Source organism: Corapipo altera, unplaced genomic scaffold, assembly GCF_003945725.1.
Source record: "Corapipo altera isolate COAL_440 unplaced genomic scaffold, ASM394572v1 1, whole genome shotgun sequence".
In the NCBI taxonomy this organism is placed as follows: domain Eukaryota; kingdom Metazoa; phylum Chordata; class Aves; order Passeriformes; family Pipridae; genus Corapipo; species Corapipo altera.
This window is the reverse complement of record NW_020884873.1, coordinates 15,496,048-15,515,048: the sequence shown is the minus strand read 5'-3', so window position 1 is coordinate 15,515,048 and position 19,001 is coordinate 15,496,048. Positions and strand designations below refer to the sequence as shown.

Genomic DNA, 19,001 nt, shown 5'->3' with positions numbered 1-19,001 from the left:
GTCCCTGCCCATGGCAAGGGGGCTGGAATGAGATGATCTTTAAGGTCCCTTCCAGCCTAAATCATTCTATGACTCTAGACAGGTCATGAGAGGCTCAGGATCAGATGTTAAAGGCTTAACCATTAATTGCTAGAGGGAAGGTCCATAGGTTGCTGAAAATCCAAATGGTTCAGAGATATTTTCAAGTTTTGGAAACTTGGCCTGAAAGAATTTTTTAATTATAACATTTAATTGTTAACGAATTCTTTTTCCTGTATTTTCACAATGCAATGCAATTTTAAAAGTGTATCACTAGAAAGATGCTAAAATATATAGGTAATAGCAAATTATCTCACAGTTATTACTTCTTTAATATAAAGAGGAATAAGAATTATGTGGCTATGCTAATTTTATGCTTCCTTCTGCAGATGAATGAAGATTTTCTGTCTTAAAAACATTTGCATTCCCCTCCTTTAAAGCAATTTTCAATTTTGCTGGATACAGCACAATTGCATCTACTCTTTCAGCTGCAATGGGTTGTTGAAACTGAGCTATTGCCCAGCACCTGCTCTTAGTCAGACAGCTGAAATCAGAGGTTAGGGGAAAAAATAAAGATTTTATGTCATTGTAATGCAAGTCTCCTTTTAGGTTTGCTGCAGTCAGTGTTCAATTATGTTCTGTAACAACCTCCATTACTAAAGCCAGTGTTTTGCTGTTCCTCTCTGCATATATTAACTTCCTTGTTCACACGTGAAAGCCTTCTTAGCAAAGCAGAGTCTTAAGAGACAATTGCCCATAGATTTAATGAGCCTACATTTTTGGGGGGCTGTTGAGGATCCTAATGTTCAAATGCATCTTCATTTTGAATGCTCAAAAGAGAGGTAACTGATACAATAGAACTTAAATGATTTCTCACTGAAGGTCTGATAGGTCAAAATTAACCCAAAATTCCATCTACTCTATTCAATACAAAACACAGAATAAATAACAATGAAGGGCTCTCATGTAATTTTTATCCTATTTTTACAAGCTCTGAATCCTTCTCGTTCAGAATTTTTATCAGTTCACTGTGTAGCCCAGAAGTTTAAGACTTCATCAGAAGCAGAAACCAAAGCCCTACAGCTGTAGGAAGAAGGCCACAAAGATTTTGACCAGCAAAGCTCAGCAGCAAATGGAAAGGAAGTACCTGGTCTGAACAGCTACTGGGAAGGCAGGAGCAGGAGCCTTGCTTTTGAAGCAGGAAATAAATGGACAGAGAGCTCTGAGACAAAGGCCAGAGGGTGAACTCAAATTCAAGGTCTGAGGAAAAGGAAATTCAGTGCAGGAAGGATTGGAGATTATTAGAGTGAGGATTTGAAAAGCTTAGAAGATATTTTATTATAATATAAATTCATGATAATAAATTGACCTTGAAAAGAAAGGACATAATTAAGGTGAAAAAGTTTGTGCCTAAAAATTTAACCTGCTATAAAAGTGAAGAGGATAGAAAATAGAGTGTTGTAAACTTCTGAAAATCCAATTAGGAGTCTCAAAGATTTTTCTTCTCCTTCCTCCATTAAAACTCCAAGTCCCGGAATCACATGGCTGACACTTAGTCTTCAGCAAAGGGAAAAGCATTCTAGCTGTCATGCCTGCAGGGAGAACCTTGAACATTCAAATCCTAAAAGCACAAACAGAATATAAAGCAAAACATAAACTTTTATTTTTTAATAAATCTCATTATTTTATTTGAATGTAATCTGTCTTGCAGTTTTTAACATAAGATACAGCATTAGTGTAAACTGAGCAGCTGCTTTTTAAGCAGACAGCAGCTAGAGATCCAAAAAAAGATTCCCAGCTGCTATCATAGTCCTCATCACCACATAATGACTGGTGAGCTGGAATTGTGGGTAGCTCATTTAAAGATGTCACGTATTCATATATTCTCTGTTTGGCAGATTAACCCCTTCCCCGTGATGCAAGAGCGTGCTTGATGCTCACTTACCAGCATCCAATCCCCCTGTGCACGGCTCTGTGCAAAGGAGCATGACACAATTGCTCCAATAACAGCGCTCACAGCTGAGAAAGGCTCAGGCCACACACAAGGCCACAGCAAGCCCTCAGTCTGTCACAGACTATCCCCCATGGAGAGATCCAGACAACTTTCTGTATGAAGTTCCGGTTCCCCGATCAACTATCCACATCTAATCCTTTGGGGTATATTGTTAAAAAATAAATAAAGACTTTAGGGTTTGCTCCCAGCACTTTTCCTTAGCTTCCATGTGCAAGAACAAGAAAATAAAGATTCAAGCTGGAATTTTTCCAGGTATATGCAGGATAATTACTCCCTGAAAATTCTCTTTATCTTTATCCTTGTGGATTTGAATGTATCCTTGAAAAATCTTTCCCTCATTCCATATTCATTAGAAAAGAGGACACAACAGTTTCAATTAGCATACTCAAACCAAGTTTATGCCTTGTGGAGGCACCTACCCTACATCTAGTAATTTACCACTTTTCATTGATGCCACAACTGCCATCCATTTCTAACTTCCACTCTCCCAACAGAGTAGATCAGAAACAAGTGACAGATATGCCAGATCAGTCAGAAGGGTTGTTGTAACTGCCAACAAATCCTTTGGCTGATTCAACCATTTTATAATCATCTTACATTTCAGTGCACCGACTCTCAGCCAAAAAGCCTTCATGGCTGTGTCTCAGTCCCTGCCACAAAAGAGCAAAATCGGAAGACCTGGAACTATAATGGCATTATCAACAGTGATAGAGAAAGCATCCAAATTCTCACTTCTGTGCTAATAGCCCCACTCTGAGAAACAAACGGCAATTTTGGGGGATGCCAAATGAAGTAGCCCTCAAAATAGATGAAGTTTCTATTTATTCCACCGCCTGGGGAAAGTGTAAAGAACGGAAATCTACAATAAAATTTGCACATCCGTTCTTACAGTTTTTCAAAGCTCTCCAGAGATATCAAAAAACATTTATAGCCAATCCTGTAAGAATCTATACAGATTAAAAAAGCTGCATGAACTCTGAATATTCATCCATTTGCAAGATAATTCTGATGCTGTTTTGTCACACTGTTTCCTTTTAGTAACATAAGATTTAAAAAAGAACTGACAAAATACTTTGTATTTAAGAGATTTCTTACAGAAAGACCTACTAATTCCTTTTCCTCAACATTAATGCCCTCCTGAGAAGCACTGATACTCCAAAGAAAGCTACAGTATTTCCTCAGTAGCTTTTATTAGGCAGCATGTTCAAGTTACAGGTTGTAACCTGCCCAACTCTGAACGTATCCAGAATGTTTGCATCGATACATGAATAACTACAAAAACAAGTCCTAGGAACATCAGTGAATTCTGCCTCACAAAAAAATCACTTTTTAACAGGTATGTTTTGTGAAGTGCCCGACAAAACCTGAAACACAAACCATGCATCAATCTAAAAGACTGTACAACCTTGGTTTAATCCTCAGTGCGAAGCCTTACCTTGAGCCTAAAATTCCTTGCCACTCCCGCTGGAGCTGCAGTTCCACCATCGTTGCCTTCTGTACCCTGACGAAATGCAAGCTGCACACGGACACGTGCAGTTCATCTGCTGTTTTGTGACCACTGCCTAAAGGAATGTGACTTTAAATCTCAGGGTCTTGTGGCTGTCAGGGCAACTTATCCTGCTCACATGAGAGGAGTGCTTTCCACTCACAGGAATCTTGCTTTATTTGAGGAAGAAATGAAATGTGTGAATAAAAAGAGTGCTCTGTTTCTCCTGAGCTGGTAAATACAGGGTTTAACCAAATAAACACTTCTCTAGGGTAAGGACATCATCCTCTGGTGGGGGGTGGGGGTGGGTTTGTTTAAATCCACAGGGTTTCTCTTCCCCTCTTTCTCACGTATTCAAGATGAGAGAAGCTTCAGTGAGCACAGCTACCAGTATTCCAATTTATTCAGCAGCAACCCCTGTGGACTGCTAACAGCAGACTGTGATTCTGTTTGGATTACAAGGTGCAGATAAGTAATTCCATCCTTAATCTATCACTGTCAAAGCTGGTAATGGAACAACTTTTACCTGTGAGAACTCAGGTGGAGGAAAAGACCAAGATTGAGTAAAAAAAAAAAAAAAGTGTGGGGTAAAAGGACAGAAGAAATAGAGAGGATACAAGTCCATTAAGAGTTCTGTGCACACATGCATGCAGAGGTAAGTAGAAAATGAGGGAATGGGATAAAGGACCAGGGTGCTAATAGGAAAGCAGCATAGCCAGACTCCAAGCAGAATTTTTCAACAGCAATAAAAATCTCACTTCCAACATAATCTATGCCTTCTATTACACTGATCCCAGTGTAAAATGTTAGAGATGTTTTACCTCAGCAAATGCTGATGGATACTACTACATTGCAGCCACGATCAATAATTCTGAAGTAAATCATAATGGAGCCTCAAAGCCTTCGCATACAGACCTGTCAGTAAACTGGGACAATATTACAAATAGACAACAAAGGATAATGCAAAGATTGCAAAAATGGAACAACACAGACACAAGTGGATTTCTCGGAAGATGGAGTGGAAGGCAGAAAAGATGAAAGGGGAGGGAAGCTATTTAGACATAAGTGATGGAGAACATCAATAAGCCACACCTGTCTTATGTGATGGAGGATTCAGAGATGGAGAACAGTGAAAGCAATAAGGAGACCTGGAATTAATTTTTCTTTTTCTTTTTAAAAGAACCCTCAGTAGTGACTCCATCACTATACTTCAATACAGTTATTATCTACAATTAAGGTTTACCCACTCAGGCTGGAGAAGTCCCTTTCAAATTTTTTAGAGAAACAGTGTTATTTTATGTGCATATAAAATACTCCTTTGATTTTGCTATGGGATCTCATTATTTTTATGTTATTTTCTTCCTGGTTAGGTTTCTGGCAGATGTGTCACATAGTCCCAAACATGTAAAATGGGTCATTCATCCTAGACAAAGGTAAAAAAAAGCTGCCTTCTAAGCAGGCACTACCTTGAAATTAATATAAAACTTGGAACAATTTATTTTCAACCAACAGTACTTCTGGAATGTCCAATGTTATAACCCCAATATAGATGCACTAATAATTATTCTTTTTTTCCCAAGCTTACTCACTACTTTTCACAGCAAGCAGATTCTGTGCTCCAGAGTAAACAACCCAAAGTGTAGACAAGCAAAGTTTATACCCTAAGAAGTTTATACCCTAAAAGTGTTGTTTGCTTTTAATGGTATGCTTGCTGATGGCGTAAGACATTAGAAGGAGAGGAAAACACAGGAAGCTTTATTATCACCTTTTTCAGCTCCAACCCAAATCCACTGACCTGGACTGCTTAAGGAAGACAGAAGATTAGTTCAAAGAATAAGAATAGGGCAGAGAAATAGTTCACTAGTAGTCAAGGGAGATCTTAGCAAAAATATTTGAAAATTAAGAAAAACAATAAAGAAACCAACCTACTGCAGCGTGAAAGACTACAAAAACAACAAAGGGGGGAAAAAAGGACCAAAATCCTGAGATATTAAGAAGAAAGCAACTAAGAAATCAGAAAGAGAACTTTCGCCGTCAGTATGATAACAGTCAAACACAAGGAAAAGTGTGAACTGGAGGAAAGGATAAGGGATCAAATGTTGGCCCGGGCTGAGAAGAAGCACAGCTCAACTTCCATTCTAGGCACAGTGGCCTCACAAACTGCCTGCTCTAAACGTGCTGATCAAGCCTCGTGGCCGACTTATAAATCTGCCGCAGCAAAGCACAAAGCCTGGTGCAATCCCCGCTCCACCTCCAAGCCCCGAGGAAAAAGTGACCCAAATGATGGGACCGGGCGGAAGGGACGGCTGCGGGCGGGAGGGGGAGGAGAGTGCCCGGCAGAGCGCATGCGCAGGAAGGCACCGGGTGCCAGGGCCCTTCCGCACGGAACATCGGGTTCCGTGGGTTCATAGGCACGAAATGGAGGTTTCTCACCCTCGCTTGCCTCTTTCCTCCTTGGTGCTGCCGCAGCCCTTTGCCGTTACTTTTACTATTTTCTGCCGCGTCCCCAGAGGGTTCATTTCAGCCCCGTGGTACAATGCCCTGTGCTCTACCCAATAACAAGCCGAGTCCCGATGACGTACTTAGTTGCCGGGCAGAATTCAGCTCCGTTCCTTCCATAGCTCCGCGGCGCCACCGGGAGGGGCGGGGGGGGGCGGGTTTGAACGACGGCGCTCCTGGTGGGCGGGAAAAAGTCAAGAGAACCAATAACAACTGCGAGAGGCGTTGACGAGCAGAGCCCGCAGCCAACCGGGATGGGCGGGCGGTCGCTCGGTTGCCAGGGCCGCGCGGTTGCCAAGGCCGCGGTTCAGCGCGGTGGCGGCTCGGCCGCTCTCCTGTCCGGCCCGCCGCCTGCCCGGGGCCATGGTGAAGCTCGCTGCCAAGTGCCTGCTGGCAGGTGAGTCTGGCCCGCCCGGTCCCGTCCGTCTTGCTGGCTGCAGGGGCCCAGAGCGGGCGCCGTGGGGTGCGGTGAGGCTGGCAGCCGATCCGGCCTGGCTTCCCGCAGCCCCTCGTGGAGGGGCCGCTCCGACGGAGAAGAGGTGGGGAGAGGAGTGAGGACCTCGGCTCCCTCGGGACGGGAGCGGTGGAAATCCCGTTTGTCGTTGCCAGCCCGGTGTCAAGAGCTGTGCCCAGGGAGGGTGTGAGGCGTAGTCGGACCGGCTGAAATGCAAGGAAAGGATCTGAAAAAAAAAAAGGGGGGGGGGAACCTCACCAAAAAGAGTATTTTTGCAGTGTGGAAAGGAAGGCAGAGGACGGAGAAAGTGTGAAGGGAGCAGGGTAGACAGCTGAGTCCTGCCTCATTCCGGAGTCTTGCCTTGGGCTGATGTGAAAAATTCATGTCAGAAATCAGGGTGATTCTGAGGGTGATAGAAAGGTAAAGCCTAAGTAAAGAATAGAAGGATGAAGCACGTGCACTTCACAGACATGTCTTTTTCTCCAAGCAAGTTGGAGGTTAACCTGGGGGAAAAAAAGTGAGGTGAAGATATCGATTTATTTAGTCAGAATGGATTGTAGAGCTGTTGAAAGTAAGTACAGATGATTGTTAACACTGCAGGAAGAAAACTTCTTCTTCCCTCCCTCTACACTGAAACTCTGTGCAGCCTCAGCTAGAAGCACAAATCCATAAAACCTTTGTGTGCAGTCAACTCCCAGCTTTAACTCTTCACTCCAAATTCTTTCATACAGAGTAAAATGTTTGCCTGTTTTAACCTCGGAAGCAGCTGACCATGAACTCACACAAAGTCATGTGTGGTCTTTGGCAAATGCAAAAGTTAATCTCCCTTGTGCCTCTGTTGCTGTGGACAGCATGAGTATCTTGCATGTCTTCTAGATTTGAAACTTGCACATCATTTCCAATTTGGAAGTTTCCTACTTCCAATACATAGGCTTTGTAAAGTCTTTCTAGTTTTGTTGTTTACTGTTGCCAAGGCGAATTCTACAACCATTTTTAAATCACATAGGTTTTCTTTGGATGACATGTTTATGTGCTTAATCCTGATTGGGTCTGGGGCTGCCTTTTCAATTCTGTTTGCAACACAAACAACAGGAAGATCCTGTCCTTTATGTAGCTCTCCTATGTGCTACAATAATATACATATATTATTAAAAATAATAAATTAATGAAGTAGACCAGGCAAAATCGCTTCTCTCTTGCAGAAGAGACCAATATAGTGAAAGAGACATAAGAGATTAGTAGCCACAACAACCTAAAGTGAACAAGAAAATGCAATTACATAGGTAGGAGCAAAATGATCAGAAATGGAACAGGAAGCTTTTGTGTACCTAAGGAAATGGTTATGAAGAGTCAATGGCTCACAGAATTGGGAACTGCACCAAGGTCAAAGGGGAAAAGGGCTTTTATTAGGAAAACAGAGACTATTAACTTGACAGTAGAAGTGATTCCTGTGTTATCTCAAGGGTAATTTACAGACACACAGTAAAAGGTATTCTTGTCTGAGCTTGCTGTGGAGACACTACACAAAGGTTTTCATTGCAGAGACAGTTGGCAGTAGGAGGCATTTTGGACACACTGCAGATTCTGGCAAAATAACAGAAATATGGGTAGAATATATGCTGTGGGATGCAGTACTGGCAGCTGAGACCAAACTAATTGAAAAGGGCAAGGAAACTTATTTTGAGGAAGTATAGTGGTGTCGGGCTAAAGAGGATGGCAAAGAATAAGGAAAGGGAAAGAACAACTGGGGCTGTCAGATAGAAAAAAGGCAACACATTAGTTAAGAATTTGTGCTGGATGATGCCTTCAAAGTTTGGAGCAGTGTGTACTTCTCTCATTTTACAAAGACCGATCTAATTGTCTATTGAAATATGGAATAGCTTCCACTCAGAACAGAGTGTTGTCTTCCGCACAAGCTTGAACTGATCAGGGAACAAACAAGCTGACTTACCAGATTTTCCTGTCTAAATATTATGAGCCCAGCTCAGCTCAAAGTAAGTAAGCTTGCTAAAAATGTTTAAACAAGAGCTACATTTGGTTAATGCATCTAGGAGCAATTGTTACTATCCAAAACCTCCTTCCTCCTCTGTAATATTATGTGGGCAGATAGGTCTACCAATTTCCTTCAAAACACCATCTAGGAAGCTGTAACAGGGTCAAAATATACCCCTTTCTGGGTTAATTTATTAACACATAATGTAAAAGATTTGTATTCCAGGCTTGGCTGTTATGAGTGTACCTTTAAAGGGTAAAGCTTGAACCACTGAGGTATTTAATTCCTGGCTCCTGTCCTTTTAACTATCCAACCTAGAAGGACATTATGTGAAGAGATTATAAACCCTTTATAAGCATTAACTTAAGTCTTTGTTTTGCAAAGGTTATGATATTTTTCATGAAGTAATAGGGGCATATGTGAATTCTGTAGTTCTCTGCCATTGCTTTGGATCTTACCGAGTTTTGTAGCAGCAGCCAAAGCCAGCAGCTGCCAGGTTTGCCCAAAGTGTTGTGCAAGCCATATCAGAAAGCCTTGGCTCTAGAAGAGCAAAAACTAAAGCCCCTTGGTTTTCCTTCCATAAAGGGATGAATCAGCAGGCTCTTTCTCTCTGACATTTGCTTCTGTTATGCCCAGGATGCAACTAATGAGCCACCAGCAGCATTGAGTCAGCAAGAGCTGCTCTCTTAGCAGGATCAGCAAGAAGAGTTCATTGAGGAATGTTACCAGCTTAAGCAGCTTTGTCTCAGTATATAACAAGGATTTGAATCTGGGGAAATGGGTAACATAAGGAGAGGAAATAAGCCTCCTATGCAGCCCACTGTCCCTTATCACATTGCTATTTTTTCTACATGGTAGCATATTTGGGAAATTTTAATTGTTAGATAAGGGCTATGGCATAGGCATGAATTTTAGAACAAGCAGCAGTTCCACCCTGATCTGGCAGTCCTTTGCTGTTGTTCATAGATCATAAATCTAATGTCAGCACCAGTATGCATAATGGCAGTATTCATTTCCTCATGTTGGTATTACCTTTTAGATTGCTGTGTGCTTCATATGACAGTTATCTTGCCTGTAGTCCGAGTTAGAGCATCCAGGCTTTTAGGGCATGTGATAGTAAACAGAACTGAGGGAAAATAAGATTCTCTGGAATGAAACAAAAACTGTGTTTTTGGTTTTGCAGGAGATCCAGCTGTGGGGAAGAGTGCTTTAGCCCAGATGTTTCGCAGTGATGGGGCTCATTTTCAGAAGAACTACACACTGGTAAGCACACAACAGGCTCTGATTGCTGTCTAACATTTTTCTAAGTAGAATGAGGAAATTAGGAGACCTAGAGCAAAATCAGTATGATTTTTAGTTGAGGCATTCAGTGTAGAATCTTGTAGGGTTTTCTTTCTCTTACACCCTCGATTCTGAAGGGAAACCCTTTAGTATTATGTAAGTCTACATTATGTGGGTGCTGGTGTTGAAACTTAATGCAGAGTAATTTAGTTAATTTTCCTGACGAACCAATGTTTTCACAAGCTTTTGTGGTGTTAGAGAGCTTCCCCCTTTAGGGAGTGCTCTGTGAAAAAGCCTTGCTGAAGGAGAAGGCTTTTAATTCCAGCTATTAAATGTGCATGTGGACAGTGTGCTTATCACTATGCAAACACGAAGATGTGCTGCATAGCCCCAAGATAATTATAATCTACAGAAACTGTTCCCAGATGAAGAGGATACAGTTTGCAGTCTTTCAGTGTAAGAATCAATGGTGATGACTAATCAGAATCAGTATAAAAATAAAAGTAAATATAAGTAAAGTAAAAAAAGGAAAATATGAATGTGGAGGAAAAAAGCCCTAAATTTTGTTTATTCATTGAAATAAAGATGGAAACCAGAAGTTAAGGATAGAAATAGAACAAACAAACAAGCTACAAAGCAGAATGAGATAAAAGGTGGAAGAAGCACAAATAACCTCAGTTCCATATGTTAGCTGATCACATGGTTGGTGCAAAACGTTCTCAGGCGTGTGTTAGAGCAGCAATGTGAGAGTAGGTGCAGCCCTGCAGATTTCAGCTAATGCTCTTAGCTGTATATAAGCAAATCTCCTTGGTTCTTCTCCTCCTTTTTCCCCCAGCTGAGCAAATCTATGAGTCTTTGACATGTTGGTGGGATTATGTTACCAGAGCTCTGAGGAGTATTGCTGAGTTCCCAGCGGTTTGTGTTTGATGGGATTGTAATGATTCACGAGAATTGCCTCAGTCCAATGCATAGTTGGTATGCAGTTGGACAGGCTCTTAAAAACTCTTCTGATCCTCGTTTTCCTGATTCTTCTTGACAGACCACGGGCATAGATCTGTTGGTAAAGGCTGTATCGGTTCCAGAGACAAGTGATAGTGTGGTGAGTTTTTCTGTGACATAAATTGGGTCAGAAAGAGACAACCAGAGCTCAAACCTCACGAGTCTCATTATGATGGAAGATCACTATGCATGTTCATATGGCAATTAGGTTGCATTAAGGAAATAAGCCTGACTGTGTACGATTGCTGATACTCCAGGGTTAGTTCAGTCTTAAAAATATAAGTTTTACATACTCGTATCCAACACAACATTGTAAATCAAAGTTGTTGCCAGATTTGTTGAGATTCTGTTCTGTCCTTTGGGGCATTCAGGTTTAGTTCACGTTTCTTGGAAACTAAAGAAGCTGAAACTTATCTGTTATTTTCCCTTAATGCCCTATCCCCCCACTAATGGAATGTACCCACATGTATAATTTCATGTAAATAGTACAGGTTACTGTCCCACTCCACATATTTTGTTTCCAGTAGAGATGAAAAACAGACTTGGAGCCTTGGAGGTAAGCCATTGATTGGTCATTCTTGAAATACAACTTTATTTTTCTCACTCTATCTAGAGTTTTCTCAGTGCGGGGAATTTGTCCCTTAGGGACATGACATTGCTGTACTGAACAAAACGTAGGAGTTACAAGTTGCAGTATTTACTTTCAAAACCTTTCCCTACACTGCATTTTTCTTGGCAAGAGCCTTCTTTCTGTTTCCGCTTTCAGGAATTCTTCATTTTTGACTCTGCAGGAAAAGATCTATTTTCTGAGATGCTGGAGAAACTGGTAAGTCTTATGTAACAGTCCTCTTCTTCCAAAGAAGCGCTTTTGCTTTGAAGATCTGAACTCCTCAGTCTGGCAGATGTAGCAAACTTTGTCTTTAGTGTAAATGGGAGCAATTACCTCAGTTGCCAACGCATCCTGTTCTACCTCTCTAAAACTTGTAGAAGTATTAGGAGAAATACTTTCCAGAGGAAGGAAAGTAGATAGGCAGTTTTCTTACAAAAGAAATACAGATTTGTTAACTGAGAATTTCTGTGTACTGTTGGTTAAAGTTATTTTTATTTCTTAGAAAAATACCTATTTTGCTGCTACTTCAATAGTGGGGGAGGGGGTTGTGTTACAGTGATGTGTTTGATCTAACAGGATTCATTCTTGTCCTTTGAGCATAATACTGTCCTTGTTTTTTTTCCTTCACATATCTGTGGCCTTAGCCACAGTTCTCTACTGTGTTATCTCATTTTGAGAGGTAGAATCAGTTGATGTGAGGTTTCATAAGATGGCTAAGTCAACCTAATGATTCACTGCTCTACCAGAGGCAATTCCACTTTTACCCTTGCACTAGGTCTGGTTTGCAAGGGACTCTTTTAGAAGCTGGCTCAGCTTCTCAAACTGGAGGAAAACCTTTCTACTTTTTTCTCTAGGATTAATTTTGTGCTGATTCAGCATGAAGAATCAGCTTCCCCAGTGATCAGATGAAAGCCAGAGCGGATACAAGTAAAGGAGCAGGACTGTACAGACAAGAATAGGGAAAGAGAGCAAGACCACCTCTCCCAGTGCCAGTGATCCATTTAGTTGGGTCATTTGAAATGTGAAAGCTCAGCCAGGGCATAGGATTCCTATATATTCGGCTTTTTATTTTCATCTTAGCAGCTGTTTGCTGTGTTTACAGCCTGGCTGTTGACAACATCAGTTTCATTAGAGCTGACAATGTTCCTTTCTTGCTGCGCAGTGGGAGCAACCCAACGTTCTGTGCCTTGTGTATGATGTCACTAATGAGCAATCTTTCAACAACTGTACCAAATGGTTGGAGAAGCTGAGGGCTCAAGCAGTTGGGGTGCACATTCCAGGTAAGAAATGGCCGTGATTCTTGTTATGTACTCCCCTCTTGTATGACAGCAGTTTTTCCCACTGAGATGTGACATAGAGCGTTTATTTTAAGTCAGAGCTTCTTCCAACTCATTTACTTTTATCACAAAGCATGTAAGGCATGAATATGTTTCCTTTTTTGAACCTTTTCTAGGTAGTTGTTGCCTTTTCTCCACACCTCCAGCTTTTTCAGCTACTTCTACAAATGTTCCAGTCTTTATTACTAACGAGTCAGCATTGATGGGCTGGGTTTTTTCTTGTTTCGTGTCTTTTTTTCTGCAGGTGTCTTAGTGGGGAATAAAACAGACCTAGCTGATCGCCGAGTTGTGGAGCAGAAAGAAGCACAGAAGTGGGCTGAGAAACACGGCCTGGAATACTGTGAGATGTCAGTGGTGGGTATCTGCTCCTTTCACCGCCTGTGGAAGTGGATGTTTGTCGTTGTCGTCTAACTCGGTTTTAATCTTTCTTCTGTGAAGCAGAACATAAATAGTCAAGTGATTATTCCATCTGTCATTCATAACTTTCTTATTTCTTTACAGAAGGAGATGAAAAATTTTGAGACCCCTTTCCACATCCTGGCAAAGTTATTCCACCAACTCTACAAAGAGAAAGTAGAAACTTTTCACTCACTAGCATGACTGGTATGACTTATTTATCCTCTAAGCTTCTTCTGGTGCCTAGAATCCTGCTGGATGGAATACAGAGAGAAGAAAAAAGATGAGCTATTTGCTTCTTCATGGTCATCTTCTGGTAATTCAAAATAAACTAGAAATAAGCAAGTGGAAAGACACTCCTCTGAAGTTGCTACCTCAGCATTCCTTTCATGTCCTCTAACTTAGTTCTCTGCTCACTGAAAATCTGCTGGGTTGGAGGAGGCGGGGAGTAAAAGGGAAGGGCAGAATGGAAATTGCCAGCTCTTTGCTTTGATATCTTCTTGTCTGAACAGACTTCCTGCTGCTACAAGCAAGGATTTAGAGGTTTGGAAACAGAGAGAGGAAGCTGACAAGATGCTTTTTGACTTAAGCAACCCAGCCCTGATACATACATTGCAGGGCAGGACTGATTTGGCCCTACCTCTTGAAAAGCATTTTCTGGAGGAGGCCTATGCCCTAAAATCAGCACCTGGAGACTGAGGTGTGTGGGGCCTGAGCTGGATTTAGGTGTGTTTCTAGGAGTGCCCACAGTTTGAGGCCTGTTTTAACAGTGTTGCCCTTAGCAGTTGTAGGAGTGATATGCTGGTGACTAATACGTGTTTCTGATTTCTAGAATGTTTCTTTCCTTCGACATGGCTCACTGTCACTGCCTGGTGGGAACTGTCTCACGTCCGTACCGCTGTCACTTGGTGACGCAGTGCCCTCTGCTGGTCCCAGGTCACAGGAGTTCTACAGAGGCTGCCACCTCCCTTGAAGTGAGCGGGAAGGACTTCCTGCAGGCACATCCAAATTGGTTAATCTGCAAAATGGGGTCAAATTGCAAGAATACCTCTTCTATTCTAAAGACGAGTCCAAAATGTAGAACAGATTACCTTTTCTTCATTATGTCTTTGTCATCTTATGTATTTTTGTATCATTTTTGTCAGCTGAACTTGGCAATACCGTTCTGATTAAGTTCAGTTCTCAATCTCAGAATCAGAGTCCTGTTTCTTGTTAAACTCTCCCTGCTTCTCATTGACTTTAGGATTAAAGACCACAGTTCTGGTGTTGCTAGTGGAAACGAGACTAGGGAAATGAAAGACAGCCTGGATAAGTTACTCTGACTCAGCCATGTCTGGGTAGAAGTTTCATATTAGAAAGGGTGGAAGCTTAGAGAGAGCTGCTCTTTTGTGTGGAGCGCTGACGTTGCGTGTGTGAGAGTCGGTGCTAATGCAGAATGCAAAAGCATCCGTGGTAAGGTCCTGGCTTGTAACTGAGCCTAACACCGAGAGTTTCAAAAATTTAACCATTCTCTTCTCCCAGATTATGGTAGATTCCCTTGAGCAAGAGAAGCTGAATTTTGTAGAGAGTAAGCACTGAGTGATTTTTTCAGGCAGGCTTTTCAGGAATCTGTGTTTCAAAACTTTTATACTTATGGTTTATAATCATTTTTATGCTCAGTGCTAGGAAAAGTACATTGAATTGAACGTAAGAAATATGGTTGCAGATGTTGTAGCAGAGTTTATGAAGCACTTCAAGAATCTGAAGAAGCAGCTGGGCTCATTTCACTGACAACAGTGTCTTGATGCTGGGAATTAACTAGGAAACATGAATACCAGCTAAAGAGGTTGAGTAGGAGCTCAACCTACACGAAATAAAAAAGAAGAGGTTCTTTTGCTAGAAGCCACCTCAAAAATTACAGAACAGCTGGGAAGCTCCTGCTTTCTCCGAAGAAGGAAAGGGTCCTCCGTGATCTTAGGGTAACCAGAAGATTCACTCATTTTTGAATTGGATTGACATTACTGGCATATGTATCTTACATGGGTTGTCTTGTTAATCCTGGGGGTTGTTTGTTGGTTTACATAGGCTGAGTAGACTCTTGCCTGCAGGTGCTGGTACCTCTGACTATTGAGGATAAAAGTTATTTTGAATGCTGTGCTGATCTAGTTAAAGAACTAAAGAAGTTTTGTTTTGATTTGGTAGCTCATTTCCCCCTGGTTCTGTTGGTGATATGATTACAAAACAAGACACATGTTTCTTCATATTGAAAATAACATACCAGATGAGTATGCCACCTGTGACCTGGTGTACACAGGGGGTACGAATGCCTTGGGAATAGGTAATAAAATGAATCCTATGCAATCTTTAACCAGGGAGTCCATCTCTCTGCACCAGAAGGACCTCCCATAACTTCAAATAAATACTTTAAATGCACCAGTAAGATGAAGATTGGTGAATTCTGTTTTATTAAATGAATGCAAAAGCTGGAGGATCTCATTAAGGGAATGCTTGCAGTGGTGATTTGTGATTTATGGGGAAGCTGCTTTTGAGAGGTTAGTGAAGAAAAATGCATCCCATGCAGGGAAAGATATATTGCCTGAGAGAGGAAATGTATGATCCAATTAGCTAGCAGTAGGGATTCACCCACTGCCCCTTTCCCTCTTCCACAGGCCATAACTACAATTGGAAAAGAAGTGATGTCTAAAGCATGTTGTCCAACTTGCTTTTTACAGGACTATTTCAACCACTAATGTAGAGACACAGTTTAATGTCCTTCAAAAGGGTGTGTTTGACAATAACCATCCAACCCTTTTGATGCATTTTAAAAGCACAATATATTGTCCTTCCTGTCTAATGTGCTATATAATACCAGCATGATGCAGGTGGTGCTTGTTGCTATTTTCCTAGCTTATTTGTGACCTTGATTGTAGGGGCCAGTAGTGAAGAGTAGGAAGAGAACATGAGAGCCAGACATGGGAAGGCTGTGGAAAATAGTTTTGTGTCTGTGTGAAGAAGTTCAGGGTGGTGTGTAGGTGAGCTGGGCAAGCAGGATGAGTAAGAGTCTGAAGCCATTATTAAGTTTCTCTTACTGTATTTACAAACTGTTATGGTCACATCTGTAGGGTGAGAATATGTGTTTGCTGCCTACAGCCTTGGCATGTCTGAATTATGAGCGCTGTGGAGAACAGTGGGAGGAAGACAGAAAGCCTGTCTGCTGACCAGGAAGCTTGTTGTCTTCTTACAGCTCCCCTGCTTTGTCCAGCTGTGCAGTGCTGCAGGTGCTCAGCATGAGTGTTACAACACAGAAAAGACCCAACTCAACCAGAACTGAAATTTCAAAAGAAGGGGGAGGAAACAAACAGACCTTTAACTGGTTTTAATAGATATGTAGTCCTTTTTCCTGCTTGCTTATTTGATTAGGCAAAACCATTTCTTTCTTCTTTGGAGCCTCTCATTCTTACCTTTCCTTTGGTCCTCATGGTTTTGCTCAGAATCCCTGTTATACTTGTGCCCTGCTTCACTTAGCTTGATACATCACCAGCTGATTTTTTTTTTTATCCTTCTGATTTCTGCATTATCTATTCCCGAGGCTGCAAGACATTTCTTCTTAGAGAGATTAATAGAAGAAAGAAAACAAAAGTGGAATTTTTAGTCAAATTGTCTTGGAAGAAAGAACCTTAAGAAGCTGTCTGACATTCTGAAATTTTACTGGAAATTCATTTGTGTAAAGTTGTCATATTAAAGATGCTTTAATGGGTTTGTTTTGTCTTGCCAGACTACTGTGCAGTGAAATGCAGGATGTAAAATTCCAGAAAGATCAGGTTTTATTGTGGGAGTAATAGGAGTTTCAAAGCTGATCCTACTGTGATAAGATCTGTTCAGTCTTAACAATGGAGTGGTCACTGCTGTTCATAATAAAGCATTAAATATACTGAAATGGGGCTGTCAAAACAGTTTCTTTTAGAGATTTGTTCATTTTAGAGACTTAAAACTTAAGAAAGGACATCTTTTAGAAGACTGATCTGATAAATGACACCATTTGGACCAGGGTTATTTCTGATATAACTTCAGTGACTTAAAGGGCTGGATTTAGTCTTTTATGCCAATTGACTCCCCTGGGTAAGCTTCATTTCTTTACCCACTATACATCTTGGATCAATCTGACCTGATAGCAAAAGACACATGATGTTGTTGAAAATGAAATACTGCCTTGGGGCAGAAGGATAAACTGTGTGGCCTCCTGAGGTCCTCCCAGAAATACTTTCTATAATTCTATTAGATTAAATGGGGAAAGAAGTAGCATGGAAAGCACAAAACAGGCTAAACCATAAACTAGCAATTAAATTGGGAGCTGGGCTGGGCTGCAGCAGAAAACGTACAATCTATCCCAATTAAGAGCTGTATCTCAAGAGAAACTAGGAGCCTGACGCAGGTGCTGACAGCAGGGAAAACACTGCTTTTTCTGTTCTGGAGGCAGCAACTGCTTTCTACTGGTGCTTACACAGATCTGTGGGGGTCCTTACCCCGCTCAAGGCTGTGCTCTGCTTTTAATAATTACTGTATCTATGATGTTCAGGTGGCAACTGCTTGTAGTTGTGATCTCATCTGCCTGTGCAAAGCCAGCAGTGTGATGGCAGGTTATCTGCTAGTAGCAGGAAGACAGTCCTATTACTGACACCTGCATGATGGGACCCTTCTGTCCCCATGCATTCTCAGTCCTTTTCCTATCTCGTACCTGCTCCTTGATGGAGAATATCTGTCTCTGTTTGTTCTTAGCAAGTAATTTTTCCATCTTGCAGATGGTACTCCTTGGAAGCTGGGGCCGAGGGACTTCTAGGACCTTCTGCACTGGAGATGGAGTCTGAGCAGCAGCTCTTTGAGGGCCATGTTAGCCCCTGCAACATCTCTCTTGGCCTAAGGGCACATCATCTCTCTGCTTCTTGCGTCCTATTTCCTTCTCCTGCTGTCATCTTGCCTTGAGAACAATGTCTTCTGTGCCAGTTGCCCTTGGCTCTGTTGACCCGGAACAACAACGCTTGGGGGAGGGAGAAAGAAGAGAGCTACTCAGTCTCCAGGCTTTTCAGGGCTCTTTAGCCATTGTGACTCCCTGTCGAAGTCACCTGAGAGATGGGGATGTTGCTCAGACTAGAGTGTAATTTCCTGGCAGGAGACCACCAGCTGAGTCCTGGCAGCCTCATCTTGGCTCTTCAGAGCTTGCCACAGTATAACTTTCACAGACACTGGCGGTTCTCATTCTGAATTGGGAGTTTTGGTGGGAGTTTTGGATGTTTTTGTTTGTTTTTTTTTTTACTGCTTGGGGGTCTTCCTCTCATTCTTCTGCCATGACTTCACATATTTCCTCCCCTAGAGCTGTTTTTCAGGAGAAGCCTGGAATTGCTCTCTTTCCTGGTCTGTGAGATTGAATTGACAATGTTTAAAAGGGAAATGTAACAGACCCTACATGTCAAGTTGGGGTCAGGGAAGGGGTCAGTTTGATGAGTTTCCCTCCAGCCAGCTATACATCAACTGGAGAAATGTGGAGCCTGTAATGTTTCTGCACAAGTACTGGAAAAATAGACAATAAGAGGACTTCCAGTTAAGGACTGTGAGCAAAAGGGTATAAAGGCAGAAGTGATCCACTTCTGTGTCCCAAACAGGGGAAATGCAGGAGCAGTAGGGGAAAAGGAACGTGTAGGAAATATGTAGGTCTGTATTCGTTCATGAAGAGCACAAAGGATTTGCTGAGGCAGAGTGGAAGCGTGTGATTTAGGGATGGGAAGACCTAAGGCTTTTCATGGCTTGTAGAATGATACATGGAAATAAAGTGGGAGGAAAAGTAGTTTTTGCATGAGCCATTGAGGCAAAATGAGGATACAAGGTAGAGCTGAATGACCTTGCAGGCGATAAGTGTAAATAACTGAAGATTTTCAGGACC

At 41.8% G+C, this 19,001-nt stretch overlaps 2 protein-coding genes across 10 annotated transcripts in view; one reads left to right on the top strand and one right to left on the bottom strand.

Annotated features, from left to right (window-relative positions):
* The window catches only part of NCF4 (neutrophil cytosolic factor 4), a 55,536-nt gene extending 49,367 nt beyond the window's left edge, over positions 1-6,169 (bottom strand). Inside the window, exons 1-2 of one of the 9 annotated variants that reach the window (XM_027667344.1) lie at positions 6,101-6,169; positions 3,468-3,594 (exon numbers count right to left, since the gene is read on the bottom strand). In XM_027667344.1, the coding sequence (XP_027523145.1) occupies positions 3,468-3,594; positions 6,101-6,137 (164 nt within the window). In that variant the 5' untranslated portion in view covers positions 6,138-6,169. The other 8 variants (XM_027667367.1, XM_027667341.1, XM_027667359.1 and 5 more) reach the window with 8 other exon arrangements.
* A 117-nt stretch (positions 6,170-6,286) lies between these two features.
* On the top strand, positions 6,287-17,003 carry IFT27 (intraflagellar transport 27). Its single transcript, XM_027667453.1, has 7 exons — positions 6,287-6,414; positions 9,648-9,727; positions 10,785-10,844; positions 11,511-11,570; positions 12,517-12,634; positions 12,936-13,045; positions 13,193-17,003. Exons 1-7 carry the CDS (start codon positions 6,381-6,383, stop codon positions 13,289-13,291), a joined length of 561 nt encoding a protein of 186 aa, XP_027523254.1. The 5' UTR covers positions 6,287-6,380; the 3' UTR covers positions 13,292-17,003.
* Positions 17,004-19,001: the final 1,998 nt, after the last annotated feature.